Genomic DNA, 19,991 nt, shown 5'->3' on the forward strand with positions numbered 1-19,991 from the left:
CTTCCAGTTAGATTCACCATCAGCAAACAGCGACTGCCTCCCTGGAAGGAGCAGTAAGATCCCTAGCCTTGGTTCACTGTTCAAGCCCACGAACTAAGGCTCTCTCAATGTTCACTCCTTGGGTACTTTTCTTTCCTAACTTCTGGTTCAGATTCCAACTTCAAGACATGCAATTTTCCTTAACAAAGAATCTGCTGAGCCTCTCCATGATGCAACCGCTCTGTTTTGTCACATCAGGAACGCTCAAAGGGACATGGCCCTGATATAGCACCAGAGAGGTCAGGTCAGCCAACACGGCCCCAAAACAGCACGAACAAGGTCAAGCCGACCAATGATACAGCACCAACAAGGTCAGGCTGGCCAACATGGCCCCGTACAGCACCAGCGAGGTCAGGCTGCCAAATTCACTGTAGGGCCCAGCTCTCATGAGTCCATTCTAGCTTGGACCCCATGGTCACAGCTCAGCCTCCTGTCTGCCTCCATGACACAGGTAAATTCAGAGTGCCAGGTAGGTAAGTCACAAAGGCAGTGGAGAAAGGTTTCTATTCCAGCCACATTGCCCTGGTTTTGGGGAAGGGAAGAAGCCTGTATGTGGATCCAAATGTGTATTGGGGAACTGCAGGTGAGAAGCAGCAGAGGAGGGAACCTAAAGAAGTAAACTAGTGTTGGGGTTTCCCTTGCCTTTGGATAGAACTGTTAAGCTTCCCTGGGGAAATGCTTCTCTTTTCATGCTGCCTGGCTTCCCATCTTCACAGTGGAGTTCTCTGGGTCCTGAGTCTTGGAGCATGGTGGGCACAGGTTAAGGACTAGGGGACTCCACTGCTCAGGACTCAACATTGCCATTTGCTGCACGTCTTGCTGAGCTCTCATGCCCCAGATAGCAACTGGTTTCTTGCCTTATTTCTAGTAACCGTGAACTGGGCACTGGCTCGGTCACCAAGCTTTAGCCCCAAATCTTGTAATGTCTGTTCTCTTAGTTTTTCATTTTGAAACTCTCCCTTGGTTCTCCTACTGGAATCCCACACTTTTAGAATGGGACCTCCTCTTTTTCTCCAGGGACTAAAGCCTGCTCCAAGCATGCTGGGGATATCTGCTACTTCCTGGGCTGCTCACCAGCCACCAGCTCCTCCAAGGCTGTGTCTACTCTAAGCTGTACAGTATTGAAGCTCCCTGACACTGGTTGCCTGACCCCAGCAGAGAACCTAAGGTCAGACCTCACTTCTGCCTCCACCCCAACCACAGGCCAGCATGGCACACTACCCACCCTCCACCCACTGGCAGCCACCCTGAAGCTTGCTGGGCATGCATGTGCTCCTTCTGGCTACTTCTTGCTTCCTTCTGCTGGATGCTGCCCATCTATGTCTATCCAGCCTGCTCTTACATGTTGTTGCCCTGCTCCAAGGGGGCAATAGATGGGGAAGCAGATGTCTCCGGGAGGACCAGTCCTCCTGCCAATAGGACCCCAGACCTGTGATCAATTGATTCACTGTGTGATGACCAAAGTCTGTACAGCTGTTCAGTTACATAGTTTGCTTCACAAGTGAAGACAATCTTGTTTGTTTTCTGAAAAGTACAGATTCCATTTCCCAATTGAAAAAATTGCCTCTGCATCATCATTCTGGTCATTCTGTTTAAAATTTCAACCCCCATTTACTTACTTATCTTGCCTTCTGTTTATTCCTTCTAGTAGAATATAAGCCCCATGAAAGCAGGGATTTGGATTTGTTTATTATGTTTGTACCCAGGGCAATTTCTGGCCTATAAAAGCCACTCAATGAGTATCAGTGATGTAAAGAAAGGAGTGAGTGCCGAGTGAAGGGGCCTGCCTGCTCCTCATTGGCCACCCCAGGCTGTGGGCATTCACCCGGAAGCCTGGTGCCCCGCCCCCCACAGGGTGCAGTGCTCACCTTCAGCTTATGCTCGTGCTCCTTGTTGACGCGGGCAAGCAGCTGGGCTTTCCTCCTGTTGAGGGCGTCAATGAGGGCATCACACTGCGCCACCAGGCAGGCCTCGAACTCCACGCTGTTCTCCTGTGTGAGCGAGCACAGTGTTCAGTGGCGAAGTGACCGCTTGCCTCGGGCTGCCAGAGACAGCAGAGCCCCAGACCACTTGTGGGGGGAAGGCCCCGCTGAAGGGAAGGAAGAGGAGCCCTGCCCACAGTGCACACATGCATTTTATAAATAACAAAATAAATTTTATTCTGCAGTGATAGTGTTTCACTTTAGATTCAAAGAGGTAAATGTTACTTAATACATGTGTTTTTAGCAAGAGGAAATCATCTCTGCAATTTGAATTATATCAAGTAAAATAAAGTTTTAGTTTGTAGAGTTGAACATGAATTGCTTTGAGGGCTGGCATATGGCCAGCTGTGCATGGTGGAAGGTGGCATTCAGAAAGGCTGGTTGCCGGAGGGAGTCGAGTATTGTTGAGGCATGAGAGCGAAAGAATCACTGAATTTAGAGGCAGAAAGAAGAAAGCAGATGGCAATGGTCTTCAATATTAAACAATAATACAATGACAACAGAAGTTTAGACGAATAGTCATGGGCAAAACACTTGCTCCTTTCGTTAAAAAAAGCAAGAAATAAGTGCAGATAGACAGTGAAGAATCACCGGTATATGTAACAGGCATCAGCCTGCTGTGAAAGTCAGCTTGTGGGAGAACAGTAACCATGCTCTAAATGGATCATAACTTTCCCACGATGTTTAAACTGAATGCTGGATCTAAATTTTTTTTACATGCGTGTGCAGTCGCTCAGTCGTGTCCAACAGAGTGACCCTTTAGACTGAAGCCTGCCAGACTCCTCTGTTCATAGGATTTTTCAGGCAAGAATACTGGAGTGGGTTTCCATTTTCCTCCTCCAGGGGATCTTCTGGACCAAGGTATTGAACCTGATCTCCTGTGTCTCCTGTACTGCAGGCAGGTTCTTTATCCACTGAGCCATGCTACAGACATTTTTAAAAGCAATTCTCTCATTAAACTATAAGCATTCATTAGAGGTAATCCTTTCAATAAGTTATATATGTAGCTTTGATTCTCCAACCATAATCTGGAAAACAATTGTAATTTACAGCCAATGAGAGCTAAATACTTGTTACATGTACAGTAATAGCATTGAAAAAATAGTACTCAACTGAGTAAGCTGTAAAATTTGGGGGATTAGAAATGAAGGAACAGCTTAGCCTATCAAATTTAAATTAATTCTCAGTCATCCAGAACTGTGTCTCCTAATGTAAGGATCAGTAGTTAGGTATTAGGTCACTGTTTCAAATGCAAGGTCTTCTTTGTATAAGGCATGCATTTACAACTGCTTGAGCAATCACTTCTACAAATATTAAGTTTTGGCTTTCATAGTAATTTGCTTTTGAGTTCTCACAGAAGACTCCTGGAAATCATCACTGCAGAGCTCTCTAACCAAGCAGGTTATTATTGGTAGGGAGGGGGAAGCTGTTTCAGTAAAGGCTCTGATAGAGTAAAAGAAAGCTCTGCTCTAATGAAGAGGTGACGTGCAGGGGTGAGCCTGGGGCTGCACACTTTATGCCAGGAGCAAAGAAGGGACCAATTGATAAACTTTGTTGTTTTGGAAAGCAGAAGGAAATATACAACTGTTAGGTTGTTAACAGGGGCTTGCATGTCAACAAAGGGCAAAAAAAATCAGTGTGAGGTGCTCTAGAAGGCTGGCTTACATTTAAAAAGCCATTTCTGCCTTGACATAGGTTAGATATTAACTCAGAAAGTCAAGCTACTGGAGGCCAGTGCTCAGGTTATTTCTGTGAGGCAAACCTGAAAATGTAAGAACATTAAACAGTGCAGAAGGTCATTATTTTAGCATTTCATGCAATTTAATGGTTTCTCCCCTTCAGCTCTAGTAGGAGTTCACAGGCTCTCAAATGCCAAGTGATTTGTTGGTTACTGTGTCCACATAAAGCAATCTGAAATTATAGTTACCATGGAATCATGGTTGAAAAATATTTAAGTATCTAGGTAGAGGAGAAGCATTATTATGGGATAGGAAGGAAGGAAAGAAAGACATAAAAAAGAGAAAATGTGACCTGTTTGTTACTATTAGATAAGATATAATTTTTGCAAGGTGCTTTGGGAACATATAGATTCAGAAAACTCAACAATAATGACTGAATCCACAAAGAAATAGACATCTTTCTGAATGCATGGCAGCAAAGAATTAGGAGCTCAGTGTGGAAGATGGGAACCTCTTGGAAACTGGGGTTATGTCCTTGGCTTGTTGGGGAAATGTAACCGTCTTGAGAAGGGGTATATTTGAAGTTGGTCTGTATGTGTGTTTGCATATATTAGAACAGAAAGAGCAGAAAAAAAATATGTAGGAAATTTCCTAGGAAACATAAAAATAAAAGATAAGACAAGTAAACACCCACCCCCCCCCACCCCCCGCCACCACATCCCAAGTACACAGTTACATCTTAGCACATGGCTTTGCTTTCTGCCTTGGTTGCTGCCAATACCTGGATCTGCTGGACCATGTTGCGCAGCTGTACCAGGAACTCCTTGGCTTCTTTGGCCCTGTCTGACAGCCCGTTCAGCGCCTGGGAGAGCTGGCTCTGCAGAGACAAAGAAGGAAACCATAGAGTTCTCATTGCAGGAGGCAGCCATACAGGGTGGTTTTCATCCAAGAGCCCTCGCCCTTTCAGATTCCTCTTGTCTCAGCTGGGCCACTGAGCCAACACCTGTAACCTGAAGATTCTGGAAATAGCAGCATCCCTACTCCTTCTAGAGGCCCCTGAGGAGTGTTTCCTCTGAGGCAGTGAAAACTTCTGGCCGCTATAGTCAAAGGCCCTTACCAGCTGGTATCTTCCTAGAAGCCCCTCATCTTATTAATTACTTACTTAATTCAATAATGGTTTATTTAACTTTAAATTAAAAAAAAATAGTGATTCAGGTGATCTGATACTTATCAACACTATTTAGCCCAAAGTGCTACTGGGATGAAAGCAGAAAAAATGAAGAGTTAACAGGTTGAGGGAAGGAAGGGTGAGAGCACCTGTGATGCCCGGGGTCACTTATATGTAATGGTGAATTCAAAGGGCAGGATGAGGCTCCTTCTCATCAACCTTCTCCCAAGCACATATTCCTTCTCCCAAGCACAGCCCACCCCAGCTCCTCTCCACACTAGCCTCCTAAAGCAAGGTATACTTTCTTCTTCCTTTCCACACCGCACAGGGGACCCACGGCTGCTTGATGAGATCTAAGTGGAAGCTGGCTGGAGGCTGGACGGCTGAGAAAGCTTCTGCTTTTCTGCTAACATGGGACCAGTGAGGCTGGTGCAGCCTCTTCCCTTTTCCTCCCAACTTTATGGCAGATGCTTTGGAACTCTCAAGAAGCGAAGATCAACATGGGAAGGGAGGATGGTGAAAGGAGACAGTGCCAGGTTCCATCGGCGTCTTTTAGCATCTGAACCAACACTTGAAGTGTCCTACCACAGGCCTCTTGTTATGTGGGGGACAAGTTACCTCCTACAGTTTAATCCTTATACAGGAGCTCACCATTACTTGCAGTCATTACCACTGTACTTGATACAAAATCCTTCCCCTAGCAGCTGGGGCAACATCCCTCCTGGAAATTGCAAACTCCTTTCCCCACATCACCTTCTTTGAAAACTAATGCCTTTTCTCCTCCTTGCTAACACGATGCGTTATCCACTCATCTTTTTAGTAAAAGGGTGGAATCATAAAATTGTATATCTTGGTCATGTCGTGGTTTTTTGCTTATATGTGCATGACTAAATAGGAAGTCAGTCATTGAATCTCTTTAAAAATGTGCATGCTGCATGCCACTGTGGGGTGGGAGAGCACAGGCTTCAGAAGGGTTCAGATACTGTCCTTCCCTAAGCATGACCTTGAGAAAGTGACCTCTGTCAGAGTTACTCCAATGGAAAAAGTGGGAAAAATAATGTTTAGTGGTTGGATTATCGTGAGGGCTGATTACATTCATCAATGTGACGGCTCCTGCTAACAAAGAATCATGGTAAGGGAAACCACTCCAAACTCATAAATGGTGCGAGTGACTGGCTGTTCATATCTCACACATAGCTCTACCTCATCCATAAATAAGAATACTATGGTTTTTGGTGCTGTGAGCATTGCATGAGGTACTGTATATAAGCCCAGAACCCTGCTGGGACATGGTGCATGCTTAATAAATGTTGGCTGTTATTAACCTTTATTCATTTGTTCCTTCCTGCCCATAACCCTCTGTGGACTGACTAGGGTGGGATTTGCAGGGCAGATTCCTGGAACAGGATCTGTTGGAGGATACCCTTCATTGCTTGTACTTTGATTGAGGTACTCAGACTCCAGGAGTCTAAACCAAGACAGCCTAGGAAGAAAAGGAACAAAGTGAGCTTACAGTTGCTGAAAGGGCTACTCAGTAATTGAATATTAGGTCCCAGCTGCACAATGTGCCGTGCTGTGCTTAGTCAGGTCTGACTCTTTGCAACCCCATGGACTGTAGCCCACCAGACTCCTCTGTCCATGGGGATTCTCCAAGCAAGAATACTGGACTGGGTTGCCATGCCCTCCTCCAGGGGATCTTGCCAACCCAGGGATTGAACCCAGATCTCCTGCACTGCAAGCTGATTCTTTTATCATCTGAGCCACAAAGGAAGCCCACGAATACTGGAGTGGTTATCCCTTCTCCAGGGGATTTTCCTGACCCAAGAATCGAACTGGGGTCTCCTGCACTGCAGATTGGAGAAGGCAATGGCAACCCACTCCAGTACTCTTGCCTGGAAAATCCCATGGATGGAGGGGCCTGGTGGGCTGCAGTCCATGGGGTTGCTAGGAGTCTGACACAACTGAGCGACTTCACTTTGACTTTTCACTTTCATGCATTGGAGAAGGAAATGGCAACCCACTCCAGTGTTCTTGCCTGGAGAATCCCAGGGACAGGGGAGCCTGGTGGGCTGCTGTCTATGGGGTCGCACAGAGTCAGACACGACTGAAGCGACTTAGCAGCAGCAGCAGCACTGCAGATGGATTCTTTACCAGTAGAGCTACCAGGGAAGCCCCAGCTACACTATAACTTGGGGTAAAAATTTTCTTCTCAAGAACTTTTTCAGGAGCCCAAGGGACAAAGAGAGTCTCATTTGGAACAGAGGGCAATAGAATGACAATCATGTTCTAAAGGAGACATAATGTTATTGTGACTTTAGAATTCACTTTCCCTCTTTTCCTGAATGAGTCAGAGTTTGCTGGGCTACCACAGTTTTCTTCTCCCTTTATTGTAACCTATGTCTTAGTTATCACATTTGGAGGTTTGAGTAGAGAAGTCAAATTCATTCAACTACACAAAATTAGAGCCACCTGGTTTCTTATAGTCCAGCCTTGGAATTCAAGGCATCTGTATAATATAAGTTAGACCTGATGCCCAATAAGAATTGTTGATCAGGTGCTGGTACATATGTAGAAAAAAATGATACTATAGTAGACAAAGAGTGCTGGCCTCACCTACTCCCTGGGTTTTACATAGCAAAGCAGTATGTAAACTGCAAAACTCAATTTATTTTCAGATTTCCTCCCTTTGTGTCTATATTCAGGCCTTCTTCCTGGCTAATGATTGTTCTGGTATTTGATCTGCATTATAAGATAAATATCTAGAAACTTTTCTCTTAAGCTTTGCCACCTTGTAGAAATGGAGCAGCAGACAATAAAAAATCCTGGAAACTATCACTAGAAAATGCTCTTCTTCTGAGGATTTATATGTGTGTTGCTTTTATAGGACAGTCTTTTGATCATGTTTATAAGCCATATCTGATGTAAAAGAACATTATTATTTATTTATTTTGTTTCTCAGGAGCATTTAAATTCCCGCTCTATGCTAACAGAGATGTTCTATACTCAGGACCACAGAGCAGCCCTGTAAATTTATACCAGAACACAGAAGATGCAAATATTTAGTGTGTGTTTTCGGCTGTATATGTAGCCATCAGAAGCTATCTGTAATGCCTAAGCAATGTGTCTTGGATATTTGTTTTCTGATTTACTGAAAAGGTATCATGATCAGAAAGTGAATGGGAGTGGGAAAATGATGTAGCCAAAGAAGCACTGACAGATTTCCAGTCCAGAGCTCTGAGCATGCTTGGAATAACCAAGATCGCCCAGAAAGATGGCAAGTTGTTCCGAGCTTGGAGGAGAGAAACAAAGAACTCCACCCCTTCCCTCCTTCTCTCCTGCTTTCCCCTTCCAACTTCTCCTCTGACTGGCTAGCCTAGCCTCCCAAAGGAGTAGATGTTAAAAGAGATTGGAGCTCAACCTGGGAGCCCCTGTGGAGCACGTCTCAGAACCACAATCACTTAGGCTCAGGAAACAGGTAATGAATTCAGTGCATGTGCCCAGCTGCCAAGCTTTCCCAGACAGAAAACCACGTCTTCTTTCCTTTTCCTGCCGTGAACATTATTCATGTCATTTCCCCCCTCAGTTTATTAATACTATGAATACTGGATGGAGACAAATTAGAACAAATGAAAGGAAACTTCCTAGCTGTCTAGGATCTGAAACTACAGGCACGAGATGGGTCACAAAGAGTCAATCAAGAATCATACAAAATAGGTGAGGTGGCAGACACACAAAGGCAGCTTGGTGGCCCCCAAAACAACCTTGCTCCTTCCCTGGGCAGCTCCGACACAGCGCACCCTGCTGCAGACTGTGGCCTAGCCTCCTGCTTCCTGGGTACCAAGGTCAACACAAAACACAAAAATGAGGATCAATGCAATGCTATTCTGAAGGAAAGTACTCCCTCCCAGAAAATAACAATTCTTCTTGAAGAATACTGATTTTTGAGTCTTACTACATTATTGATATTATATAATTAAAAAGTAAAAACAAGAAACTCAAATGTTGTCAACATATAGGTCATTTCTTAAATACCAGGGATCTTGATGAGTGCTTTTAACAGATGTCCTATTCAACTCCAATCACTCCCCTGCCAGTTTGCAGAGGCTCAGAGGTCTGGATACTCCTGAGTTAGGGTTTTGCCACTCACATATGGAAGAGCCAGAACCCCATGGTTGGAGACTGGCTGGGACCCTCTTGCCATGATTTGAGAACAATCCTGAAAGGTCATCCCAGCTCCAGAACACCCTGCAGGAATTGGCTGAGGCCCTGCAGGTCAACTCCTCCCTCTGCTCAGTTCTGGTCATCTCACTTCCTTGTAGATGGATCTATGGAGACCACTGAGCAACTAGCCATCGCTATTCAACTCTCCGAATCTGTGTCCAAGGCATCCCATCTGATAAACAATTTTCTAGCCTTCAGTTTCTTCATCTGCAATATGTGGTTAATAGCAGTATCTGTATCATAGGATGGGGGAGATTGGTGAGACTTATGTACTATATAAAGTTCTATACAACACATGGCATATTGTAAGCATTTAATAAGTAGTAAGTTTTTACAATGAGAATTATGTTAAAATACACATACATAAGTCATTAAAATACTTAGTCATGTCACATGTCCCAGTTTGGGGTTTGGTCAATTACAGTTATTCAGACAGCCGGGAATATTGTAGCATCCACAGTTGTTTGTTCCCTGCCCATCCTTGCCATAGGCCTTGGAGGACCTCCTGTAGATGGAGCATGTGTCCTGCATGTGTCCCTGCCATGTCACCCTTGGCCATGTGATTTACTTTAACCTGAAGAGGCCTTGTGAATTTCTGCCAGCTTTTTTCCTCTTCCTCTTTGTCACACAGACCCAGGGGTACACTGATGAACTGGCCCTCATAAAACAAAAACAAAAGAATTTTGATTGGTAGTGTCTGCCAATTCCCATGGTTCATATACCATGTGTTGATTTTAGGTCACCAACATGGCATCACTGAACATAGCTGGGGAGAGATGTGCATCATCAACTCTTTAGAGCTCGGGCTGTTATGAGCCAGGTCAGAATGCCACAGGGCACATCCCATATGGTGGCTGGGGGCCTTAGAAAGAAGATATGTAGAATGGAACTTGAGACTATTTCCCATGATATAATATGAGCAAGAAATCAATCTTTGGTTTATAAGCCACTGAGATTTGGGGACTTGTTTGTTATTGCAGCAAAACTAACTAATACAGATAGCAACGATAATTTTCCATTCATGATTTTAATTTAATCAACCTCCCATTTTACCATGAACCAGTCACAGTGATTCATGCCAGGAAAATGATGATAAAGGAGACAATATCCCTCCTTCAAGGAACTGTCACTGCATTGCAAATACCACCATTCTGATCTTAATAATATCACATTTAAAGGTTCTCTCCCATAGGCTTTCTAATGAAGCAGAGGAAGACTAGAATATTCTAACGACTAACAACAGAAATGTAGCCTTTTCACTTATAAGGGAAAATGAAAAGCGTCTGCTTTCCTAGCAAGACTCAGCCAGTTCTGGCCGGAGTTTGAATTTCAGAGATAATCTACACGGCCTCTATCCACCAAACTTCAAATATTTCTCCATCTTAGACAGAAAACTCTCAAAATGGAGATGCAAATCAACATGGCAGGTTTTTTTCAGCAATGAAATAGAGGAGCCATTTCTTGCCTCAGAGCAGAGCAAAATAAACTGTTGCCTCACCCCAGTGTTCATAGTTTCTTGGTGGAAATTGATTTGCCACATCTCTATGGTTTTTGCTTAGAGTGCTGGAAGCTGTGAAAGAATTCATGCAGCGACTGCTGTGACTGAAGGCTTGAAACTTTAATCAAGTGGCAGGCACACAGGCTGGAAGGTCAACACCACTCTGCTCATGGCTGAGCACGCCTTTCTGTGGATACTCTAACCCGCCACAGGCGTGTTGTCAGGCAGTTACTAGGTATTTACACCCGAGGATCAAAAATACGCCTTCCTTGGGCTAAGTCTTAGTGCAAATATTGGATTTTACATCCTGGAGATGGATTATAGGACAGCTCTCCTTTGTGTGTGTGTTGCCTTTGCTCCTAGGTAAATTCTAGGGCCCCAAACAGCAGACTCTGAGCCCTTTTCTAGAAAGCTGTATGGATCCCCCAGCTGTCTTCACATTCATTCTGTTCTGCTGTGTTCTTCTAAGTGGTGTTACAGCATTCTGCTTTGTCTGATGCTACCAGGGAACAGCTGAAGCAAAACAGAATGAGATCTATAAGTTTTCAGTTCTTAATAGTATTTAAATGTTCCAGATAGAAACTCTCAGTTCTACAATAAGGACTTTTCACTAAACAGTTTAAAACATGGTCTTAGAAATATATATGAAAAGGTAAAAAAAAATCACTAAACTATTTTTCATATAGAAATGCTTTGTGCTTTTCAGAGACTGAATTGTTAGGTGCTCAAAAGAGGAATGACTTATTCTTTCAAGTTTCTTGGCAAGAGTAAGACTTTTATTTAAGAAATAACTTTTCCCACCTTATTTTAAAGGCAGAACATGTTCATTTCACAAAAATAAGAAAAAAAGAAAAATCAGAAAATTAAGAGACTTAGAAGAAGAAAAGGAAAACTTCAGTCTCACCAGAGACACACTACTTATTAATAGCCTTGATAATGAACTCTTGATGTTTATCTTTTAAAATTTTATACTCTCATAATCAAATATGTATGTCTCCATACAGTGTATATCAACAAAATGGACATCAGGTCATATACTCAACTGATGTCTTGAAATCTGTCCTTTTCATTTAATATGATATAAATATTTTTCCATCTGACTAAGTACTCTATTGCATATCTGACTAATAGCTGCTGCTGACACTAATCGCTAAAAAATACAAAACACTTTGGTAACATTTACTACATGGCAGGTAAAGCTTTATACATCTTAACTCATCTTTTTTAACAAAACAGCCCAGCAAAGGTAGATACTATTATTATTCATATTTTTTATAGGTGAGAGAATGAAGGCAAGGGAGGTTAATTGTCCAATGTCATAAAGTTGCTAAGAAGCAGAGCAGGGATTCAAACTTAGGAAGCCTGCAGTCAGAATCTGTGCTATTCACTGATAAACTGTAGGATAACCCAGGGTGGAGGTACATCACAATTTATTTAAAGAATCTCCTATTTTAGCATACTTAGTTTGTTTCCATCTTGTTGCAAAGGGCTAAATGAAATTCAAACAGGAAATATGTGAATACATTCTTGATTATCCCCATTTCCCAAAGTGAAACTGCTTGATCTGCAAACTTTCCTAGAGAGTTTTAAAAATCATGTTATCAAAATGTCCCTTTATATAATCATCTAACTTACATTCCTGCTGAAGGTGATATATAGGCAGATATTCTTGCCTATATATCTCACTCCAAATATATCATTTGTATTTACCTTTGTAATCTGGTAGGCAAATAATGGAATCTCATTTTTTTAATCTGCATTTTAAAATTACCAGGATGGATGGGTGAGTTTTTTTTTTTTTTTTCCCTTAAAAAGCTTCTTATTGATATTTTCCTACTTAAGGTGTAAGTTCCCACCGGTATTATTTGTGAATCCTTTAGTAGAGGTCCTAACCTATGGGGTGCTACCTAAGTATGTATTACATAAACTAGTTTCTTTCCACTGCTGATGACTACACAAGGCTGGCCTCACTGCACATATTTGCTTACCCAGAAAGCCTTAGGGATCCAAAACTGGACAGTGATCTGGAAAATTCAGGTGGTCCATTGAATAGGAAGTGAAATCATAGATTGTTATTAATAACTTGAGTAGATTATGGTCAGAATGTCTGATTCATAAGATCTCTACTGTTTTACATGTATAATTATTATTTTGTGGACAGATACAAGTACATGATAGCTTCTGATAAACAGGCAATGAGCATAAGAGAAGAATATATTCTCTTTTTGTGGGAGAGAATATATATAATACAAAAATGATATGTATAATATAAAAATTTGCAACATATTTGTAAACACAATTTAACTTGTTAATTGCATTATTCAGATATCCTAAATTTTTGTTATTTGTCTACTTGACTTACAATATTCTAAAACAAACAAGTAATCAAATTTCCTGCAAAGATTGTCTTTGATCCCATTCTCCTTTAGTATTGCTTTCTGTATTTGTGGCTCTGTTGTTTGTTAAACAATATTTATACCTTTTAACATTAGAGCTTATCCTTCTATGTTTCACTTAGTTCTTTTGATCTTGAATTCCATTTCATCTGATATTGCTATATTTATACCCTCCTCTCTCTCTCATACAACTTTGCTCTTCTTTTATTTCAAAACTATATTTGTTTTTAACTCAATCTGATTTTTTTTTCACTGTCATTGGGGAATTTGAGCTATTTACATTTATTGTATTCATTGATATAGTTGGCTTTATTCCACCAACATTATTTATATTTCTGTTTGTTATAATCTATTTTTCCTTTTTAAAAAATTTGTGGCTTTATCACATTTCTTTTAATATCTTTTTTTTTTTTTAAGGTTTGCAGCTATTTTATTTACAAGTATACATTTAACACAATGAAATAAACACTGATATATTGAAGCCTAGTTAATAGTAGTGTAACAATATGTATCATTTGAATGATTACATTATTTTAAACAACAAACTACACTGAAAAATTAATGCGATAAAATTCTTGGTCATAATATTATTAAGAAATACAATATATAAATTGAAAATATGATTGCTCAAAATTTGAAAATGGAAGTGAACTCATTTGGACAGAGTCAGAGTTGAACATAATCTGAAAGGAGGGGTGAGGGAGAATCTCTGACCCAAATGAAATCTTTCAGGTTAACAGAAGAGAAACGAAGCAGTTTATCGTAAAGGATGACGGGCAGTTGGCTTCCCTAGGCGGGACTGGGCCCCAGCATCCCCGGTTCTGCAGGAGAATCACATCACCGAGCAGGAAGACTTTCCTTGTGAAGGGGCCCCATCGATTTTTTCTGCCTCCAAAATTATCCTTCTAAAAACATCAACAGCAGTCTGATTTTCTTTAGCAGATGATTCCAAAAACGCTGCGTTCCAAGACTCTGCTAACGCTTTCCCTTCTTCATAACTAATCACCCTTTCCATATGTAGGTCTTTCTTATTCCCAACCAACATAATAGGTATCTGTACTTTCCCCACCATATCCAACAATTTGCCATGGATAACTTTGATCACTTCAAAGCTTTTGATTGATGTAACAGAATACACAAGAATATAGCCATTAATATCTATGGAGTATGTCTGAGGAAAGATGGAATATTCATCCTGCCCAGCTGTGTCCACAAGTTGAAGATGATACTCCTGTCCATTTACTGTGATCAATTTTGTGAAAGTATTTTCTATGGTTGGATCGTAGGAGTCAACAAATTGGCCTTCAACATACTGAATCGTCAACGAGGATTTCCCCACAGACCGGTAGCCCAGGATCGCGATCTTCCGGGACTTGGACTGCGGCATCTTAGCGGCCTCCTCAGCCCCGGGTCAACCACATCAACCGCGGCGGCGGCGGCTCCTGCGCTGCGATCGGCGGCGGCCGCGCCGGGGCACAGCGGCATCCAGGGGCGGGGCTTCTTTTAATATCTTAATCCCACTCACCAATTACTTTGGATGGTTTGCTGTGCTTTTCCATGTTACCTTCCCATCTTGTCATCACATGTCAACCTATATTTGTCCATTACTGAGTCAAAATTAACTAATAACTTTGATTCACCTTTCCTACTACAGTCCCCCAAATGCTTCGCTTAATGTATCTCTCATAAAATTAAGAAATGCCATTCTAAAACCCCTTGGATGAAACTGATAATTGAAACTGAATTTATAAATTATATAGATATTAAGGAGACACAGTTTATGAAAATATATTACATTTAAAAATATGATTATTTGGAAGAGGTAGGAAACCCTAATAATACTCGTTTTAACAAGGTTCCTACTAGAAATATTATTCATAGATGGAACTTGGAAAACCAGCAACATTTTTTCCCTTCTCCCTATTCTGACCTCCTAGACCCAGAATAGAATCTTTTCCATCTCTAATACACTTTCAAAGGTAAGTCACAGTGGTGGCCAGACCATAAAAGAAAGAAAAGGCTTTTTTTGCACGTAAGTGCTTATATAAGGATGGCTTGGGCAGCTGTTCTTATGTTCTGAACATTCAATTTCAGTGTCTTTTTTCGCTAGTATTACGAGTTGCACGGGAGGATACAGCAGTCTCTATCTCTTTTTAAAAGGTTTTTTTTTTTTTTTTTTTTTTTGGTACAACATCAAAGAATAGCTAAGCTAAGCAAACCTATAAATGAGGTTGAAGTCACAAGTTTTCTTTAAATGTTACTGGTAAACAAATACACCTGATGGCATTCCATCTACTCCTCAGCCTTTGTGACCCTTTGGGAGGAATAAAAGCCACCCTGTGTCATCTATACCACTGAGCAGCATTGGGGAATGTTCACTCCAGGGGATTACCTGTACCTCGTAGTGTCACTGAGAGCAGGGCTCAGGCACCAGATTCCAGGTGAGCTGGTTCAATCTGTGGATATCAATCCTATTTCTTGATGTTGTAGGCAGAATCGTGGCTCCCTGAATGTCCACACCCAAATCCTTGAAACCTGGGTTATCTTATCTCACACGGCAAAAGGAACTCGGCAGACAGGATTAAGGACCTTGATTCTAAGAGATCATTCTGGATTATCTTGCTGAACCAGCCTAATCACACAAGGCCTAAAAAGTAGAGGATCTTCTGGGCTACAGTCAATGAGAGAGTTGTGACTATAGAAGAATCAGGTGTACCTTTCTACTTCAACCCGTTATGATCATCAGTTTATAAGTACCCTGAAGTCTCAGCGCCCCTGAACTTTTACTTATCTTGGAAAATCTACATTTCCCAGTGGGGTCATTGGGAGGTTGGGAAATGTTAATCACAGTATCTGAATTTTTATTCTGACCATAGGACCCCATGACAACATTGAGGCAGATATTAACATAGCTTCTTTAAAAAGCTTCTTTAGAAAAAAGGGCACACAAGGAGAGACCACTGCACATCCACTGGAATGACAAAACTAGGTGCTGGTGAGGAGGGGAGCTTCACACATGCTAGTGAGAGTTACAATGGCAAAACCACCTGGGAAAACCGATGCTTTCCAGGAAAGTTAAATATACAGCTACCCGACATGACAGCATATGTCCACAAAAAACTTCGATAAAAATGTTCATAGCAGCTTTATTTATAACAGCCTCAAGTTGGAAACTGCCCAAATGTCTATCAACAGTAACATGGATAAATAAATTCTGTATATTCATACAATAGAACACTGCTTAGCAATGAATATTCAAGCTAATGATATACATGAAACATAAATGAGTTTTAAAACATTATGTTGATTTAAAGAAGTGAGACAAAAAGATACATATTGTTATTTATGCAAAGTTCAAGAACAGAAAGAACTAATCTATGATGATGGAAGTCAGGAAAATGGTGACCTTGGTAGGTAGGAAGATTGGAGAAGTGTTTTGTGAAATTCTCTGAGGGAAGACTATGTTTTATATCTTGATCTGGGTGCTAGATATATACACACACACACATATATATTAATAGGTGTAAAATTTATAAATATAAATAAATATAAAAAATTCATTGAGCTATAAATTTAAGGTTTGTATATTTTACTGGAGATATTTTATACTTTTTATTTTAAAATGAATTTTTTCCCCAAGGATAAATACTTCTTGTATATAATTAATCTGTTTACTAAGACCCCATGATGTGGGATAACATTTTTTTTCCTAAAAAAAATTTAGTTTTTTTTCAGATGACCTTATTTGTTTTTCAACTGAATCTCTGAATTTAAATAGACACCTGTCAAATCCTCAAGAATCTTATAACTGACTACTAAAAATATTTCACTCAATATTGGGAGCTGTTGCTGCCTTGGATGAAGACTGTCATCTCTCAGCCTTGCCTCTGACCATGTTGTCACTTCTCTTCTGTTGCAGATACCCAGCAGCACCTGAAATCTAGTCACATGGCATCCACTAACTCTGGTGTGTATTTCACTCACAATGGTGCCACTTTAATTTAAAAGATGTATCTGGTTTGATAGTAAGGTCCTACTGTATAGCACAGGGAACTAAATTTTGATAGCTCCTCTGATAAATCATAATGGAAAAGACTGTAAAAAGGAATATATATATATGTATAATTGAATCACTTTGCTGTACAGCACAAATTAACACAACTGTACTTCAGTAAAAAATAAAAAGATGTGTCTGGTTGAAGGTCCTTTAAGAGGAAACGTGTGCCTAATCTGAAATGTGGTAATTTCTTAGAGGGAGCAGGAATGACGGGCTATGGAGCAAAAAATGGAACGGCTTACACCATCTCTGTTGGTATCTCCACCAACCCTCAGAAATGTTCTGTCCTTTTAGGAAGGCACAAATACCGTAAAGCTTGAAATACACATGCTCTTTATGGTCAACTTATGATGCCATAAGTTTGTAGGAATAAGAACTTGTGAACAGACATGCTTGGTTTGACTATGAGTTTGAGATGCACACAATCCTTTCATTTTGATGACAAATCCACATATTACTTCTCTGACAGTCTTAACATTTAACTTATAAAGCTTAAATATAAAGAAATTGAATTACCCTTAACATAACTACTATGGCTTCAGTTATTCTGGAACAAATAAAACACAATCTTACTGGTCTAATAAATGATCCTCGTCATTGGCAAGAGAGAAACTCTTTGGGTTATCTTAAATAGCTTCTAAAACATACTTTGGTTGCTTCCCCCCAGTACGGAAAGTACTTTGTTAGGATCCAGTATAGGTCAATTTTCCATCCAAAGTAAAATCAATAGTGATCATCGATACTGTTCAGAAAAATAGTTTTAAGCCATGTCTGATTTCTTTTCACCCTTTTCCTCGGCATCTTTGTCAATCCATCTCCAGGCAAGTGAATTGAAGCTCCAGCCTAGTGAAATGGGAATGGTTTCCATGACAACAGATTTTTGCTCTGCTAGTTAGAATCTAAGATTTGACTCCCATAGAAATAAATCTCACTATGGGAACTGGTTGATTTTATAAACGACTAAATAACTGTGCAATCATTTCCAAAGAAAAGCCTGTTAAAAGCAGTTAAAAGCTTGGGTGAGCAAGGGTGGGTTATGTGAGGTGACTGCTGAATCTGCCACTGGCATCACACAGACAGAGCAACGTGCACGGAAAAACCTATTCAGAGCTGCAGTTTGCTCCATTCTGTACCCGCCAAGTGTGGGCTGCACAGCCTGGCCCTCCTGTGAATTTCAATTATGTTTTCATCTGAGGTAGAGGGAACAGATTTGAGAGCACCTCACAGTAAATGACATGTGTTCACCCCCAAATGTCTTTCCTCTTTTTCCCAGAAACTATTAGTTCCTTGAAAAGAAGAGATTTCCAGAGCTGTTCTTAAGTATGATATGGATTTAATTGCTTATTATCTATTTCTCTGTTAAAAATCAGGTGCTGCTTTTGTCTAAGAATACGCTTTTCTCTTTTACTGTGATTTCCCCTTAGTAATATCATTTTATCAATTAAAAATAACTTAATATATTACTTATTATATATATTAGAAATATAAAGAAACATTCTCAGGTTTTTAATTTTCATTTCAATACTTAACATGACATTATGTGTTTCAAATAAGGTTTTATAAACATATTTCCTAATAACGTTTATACAAATCATAATGGTTAATTCTGATTTGTAAGTAAAATTATTATCAATCTCATTAGTCGCTCAGTCTTGTCTGATTCTTTGTGACCCTCAGACTCCTCTGTCCAAGGGATTTTTCAGCCAAGAATACTGGAGTGGGTTGCCATTTTCCTCCTCCAGGGGACTATCCTGACCTAGGGATCGAACTCATGTCTCCTGTTGCAGGAGGATTCTTTACCTGCTGAGCCATGGGGGAGGCACTATATAATTAACAAAGTGAATTTCATTCCTGAGCCCCCTAAGCCACATTTCCTTCTGAACAAAGGGACTTACTGCTGGAGCAGCAAGTTCTGTTGGAGTGAGGTGGTGTCCTCAGCATAGAACTGAAGAGGGAATGGGTATGTGGCTTTGAATAAGGATGCTGATTGTTCAAGACTGCAATGAGAACCCTCTGCAGAGTGAGAATTTGATAGCTTAATCAACCCCTCTCTCCCCAGCCTGTGATGCAGGCTGGTTTTCAAACGCCATTGAAAGTATCCTATAGCAACTCCTCAGTGCCCCACCTTGTCACTGTCCCTACCCAGCAGGAGACAGTGATGGCTAAATCTGGTAAAGTCTGCCTCAATGTGTTGTGTATCTTCTTTGTCCCCCTAGCCTACCCCCTGATGCCACAACTTCTCCTTTCTCCTCTGAAAGCCAGGAAGGATCAGACACCAGTCTGATCCTTAAGAGTGATCGGCCAAATACCCTATTATCCTTTCATTGAAATTCATTCACATTAAAATTTTATCTAAACTAAAGATTTCCATTTTAAATTTTTTATTTCTGGTTGTCAAATGAACTACTTTGTAGTTTAGGAAATTTTTGGTAATGTTGAGAAAAGTGGGAATAATTTTGGTGAGCAAAAGGGACCTTGACATTAGTTTTACAGATGTGCTTGGCCACAAAGGCAAACCTGAAATGATCTTTATAGGATAAAATTTCTCTCCTCCCACCCCTCCCATTGGACAACTTCCTCCTTAGGGTGAGTGCAGCTCTCTGAGGCCTTTGGAGGCCTGTTCCTATGGCAGGTACAGATGGAGAAACTGGTGTCCCTTCATCTTGAACCTTTCCCAGGAGCTGAGACTGCTCTGCTACAGTCCTGCCTGCTTCTTCCAGACCTGGCCTTAACCTTCTCAGGGTGAACACAGGGCTAGCCTCCTCCTCTGCCACTTAAGTTATGTAAATATCACACCTATATATTCCTGGCACAAAACATTTAGCTCATTGTTAATAAGGTTAATGGCTTAACTTGCTTATATGAGGTCCCAACATGCATGCATTATATCTCCTATAATGTTTCTATCTCTGAATTTCTAAGAATGTGATTACTTAAGATTTCCCAGGTGG

The 19,991-nt window shown here is 40.9% G+C and overlaps 1 protein-coding gene and 1 pseudogene across 7 annotated transcripts in view; both read right to left on the reverse strand.

Moving 5' to 3' along the window:
• The window catches only part of TRIM9 (tripartite motif containing 9), a 118,939-nt gene that overhangs the window by 51,840 nt on the left and 47,108 nt on the right, over nucleotides 1-19,991 (reverse strand). For all 7 annotated transcript variants that reach the window (XM_005211728.4, XM_059890678.1, XM_059890679.1 and 4 more), the window contains 2 exon segments: nucleotides 4,482-4,577; nucleotides 1,908-2,030 (listed from right to left, as the gene is read on the reverse strand). In XM_005211728.4, coding sequence (XP_005211785.1) covers nucleotides 1,908-2,030; nucleotides 4,482-4,577 — 219 coding nt within the window.
• Nucleotides 13,391-14,476, reverse strand: LOC100335253 (GTP-binding protein Rheb-like pseudogene; annotated as a pseudogene).

Source organism: Bos taurus, chromosome 10, assembly GCF_002263795.3.
Source record: "Bos taurus isolate L1 Dominette 01449 registration number 42190680 breed Hereford chromosome 10, ARS-UCD2.0, whole genome shotgun sequence".
NCBI classification, from domain to species: Eukaryota; Metazoa; Chordata; class Mammalia; order Artiodactyla; family Bovidae; genus Bos; species Bos taurus.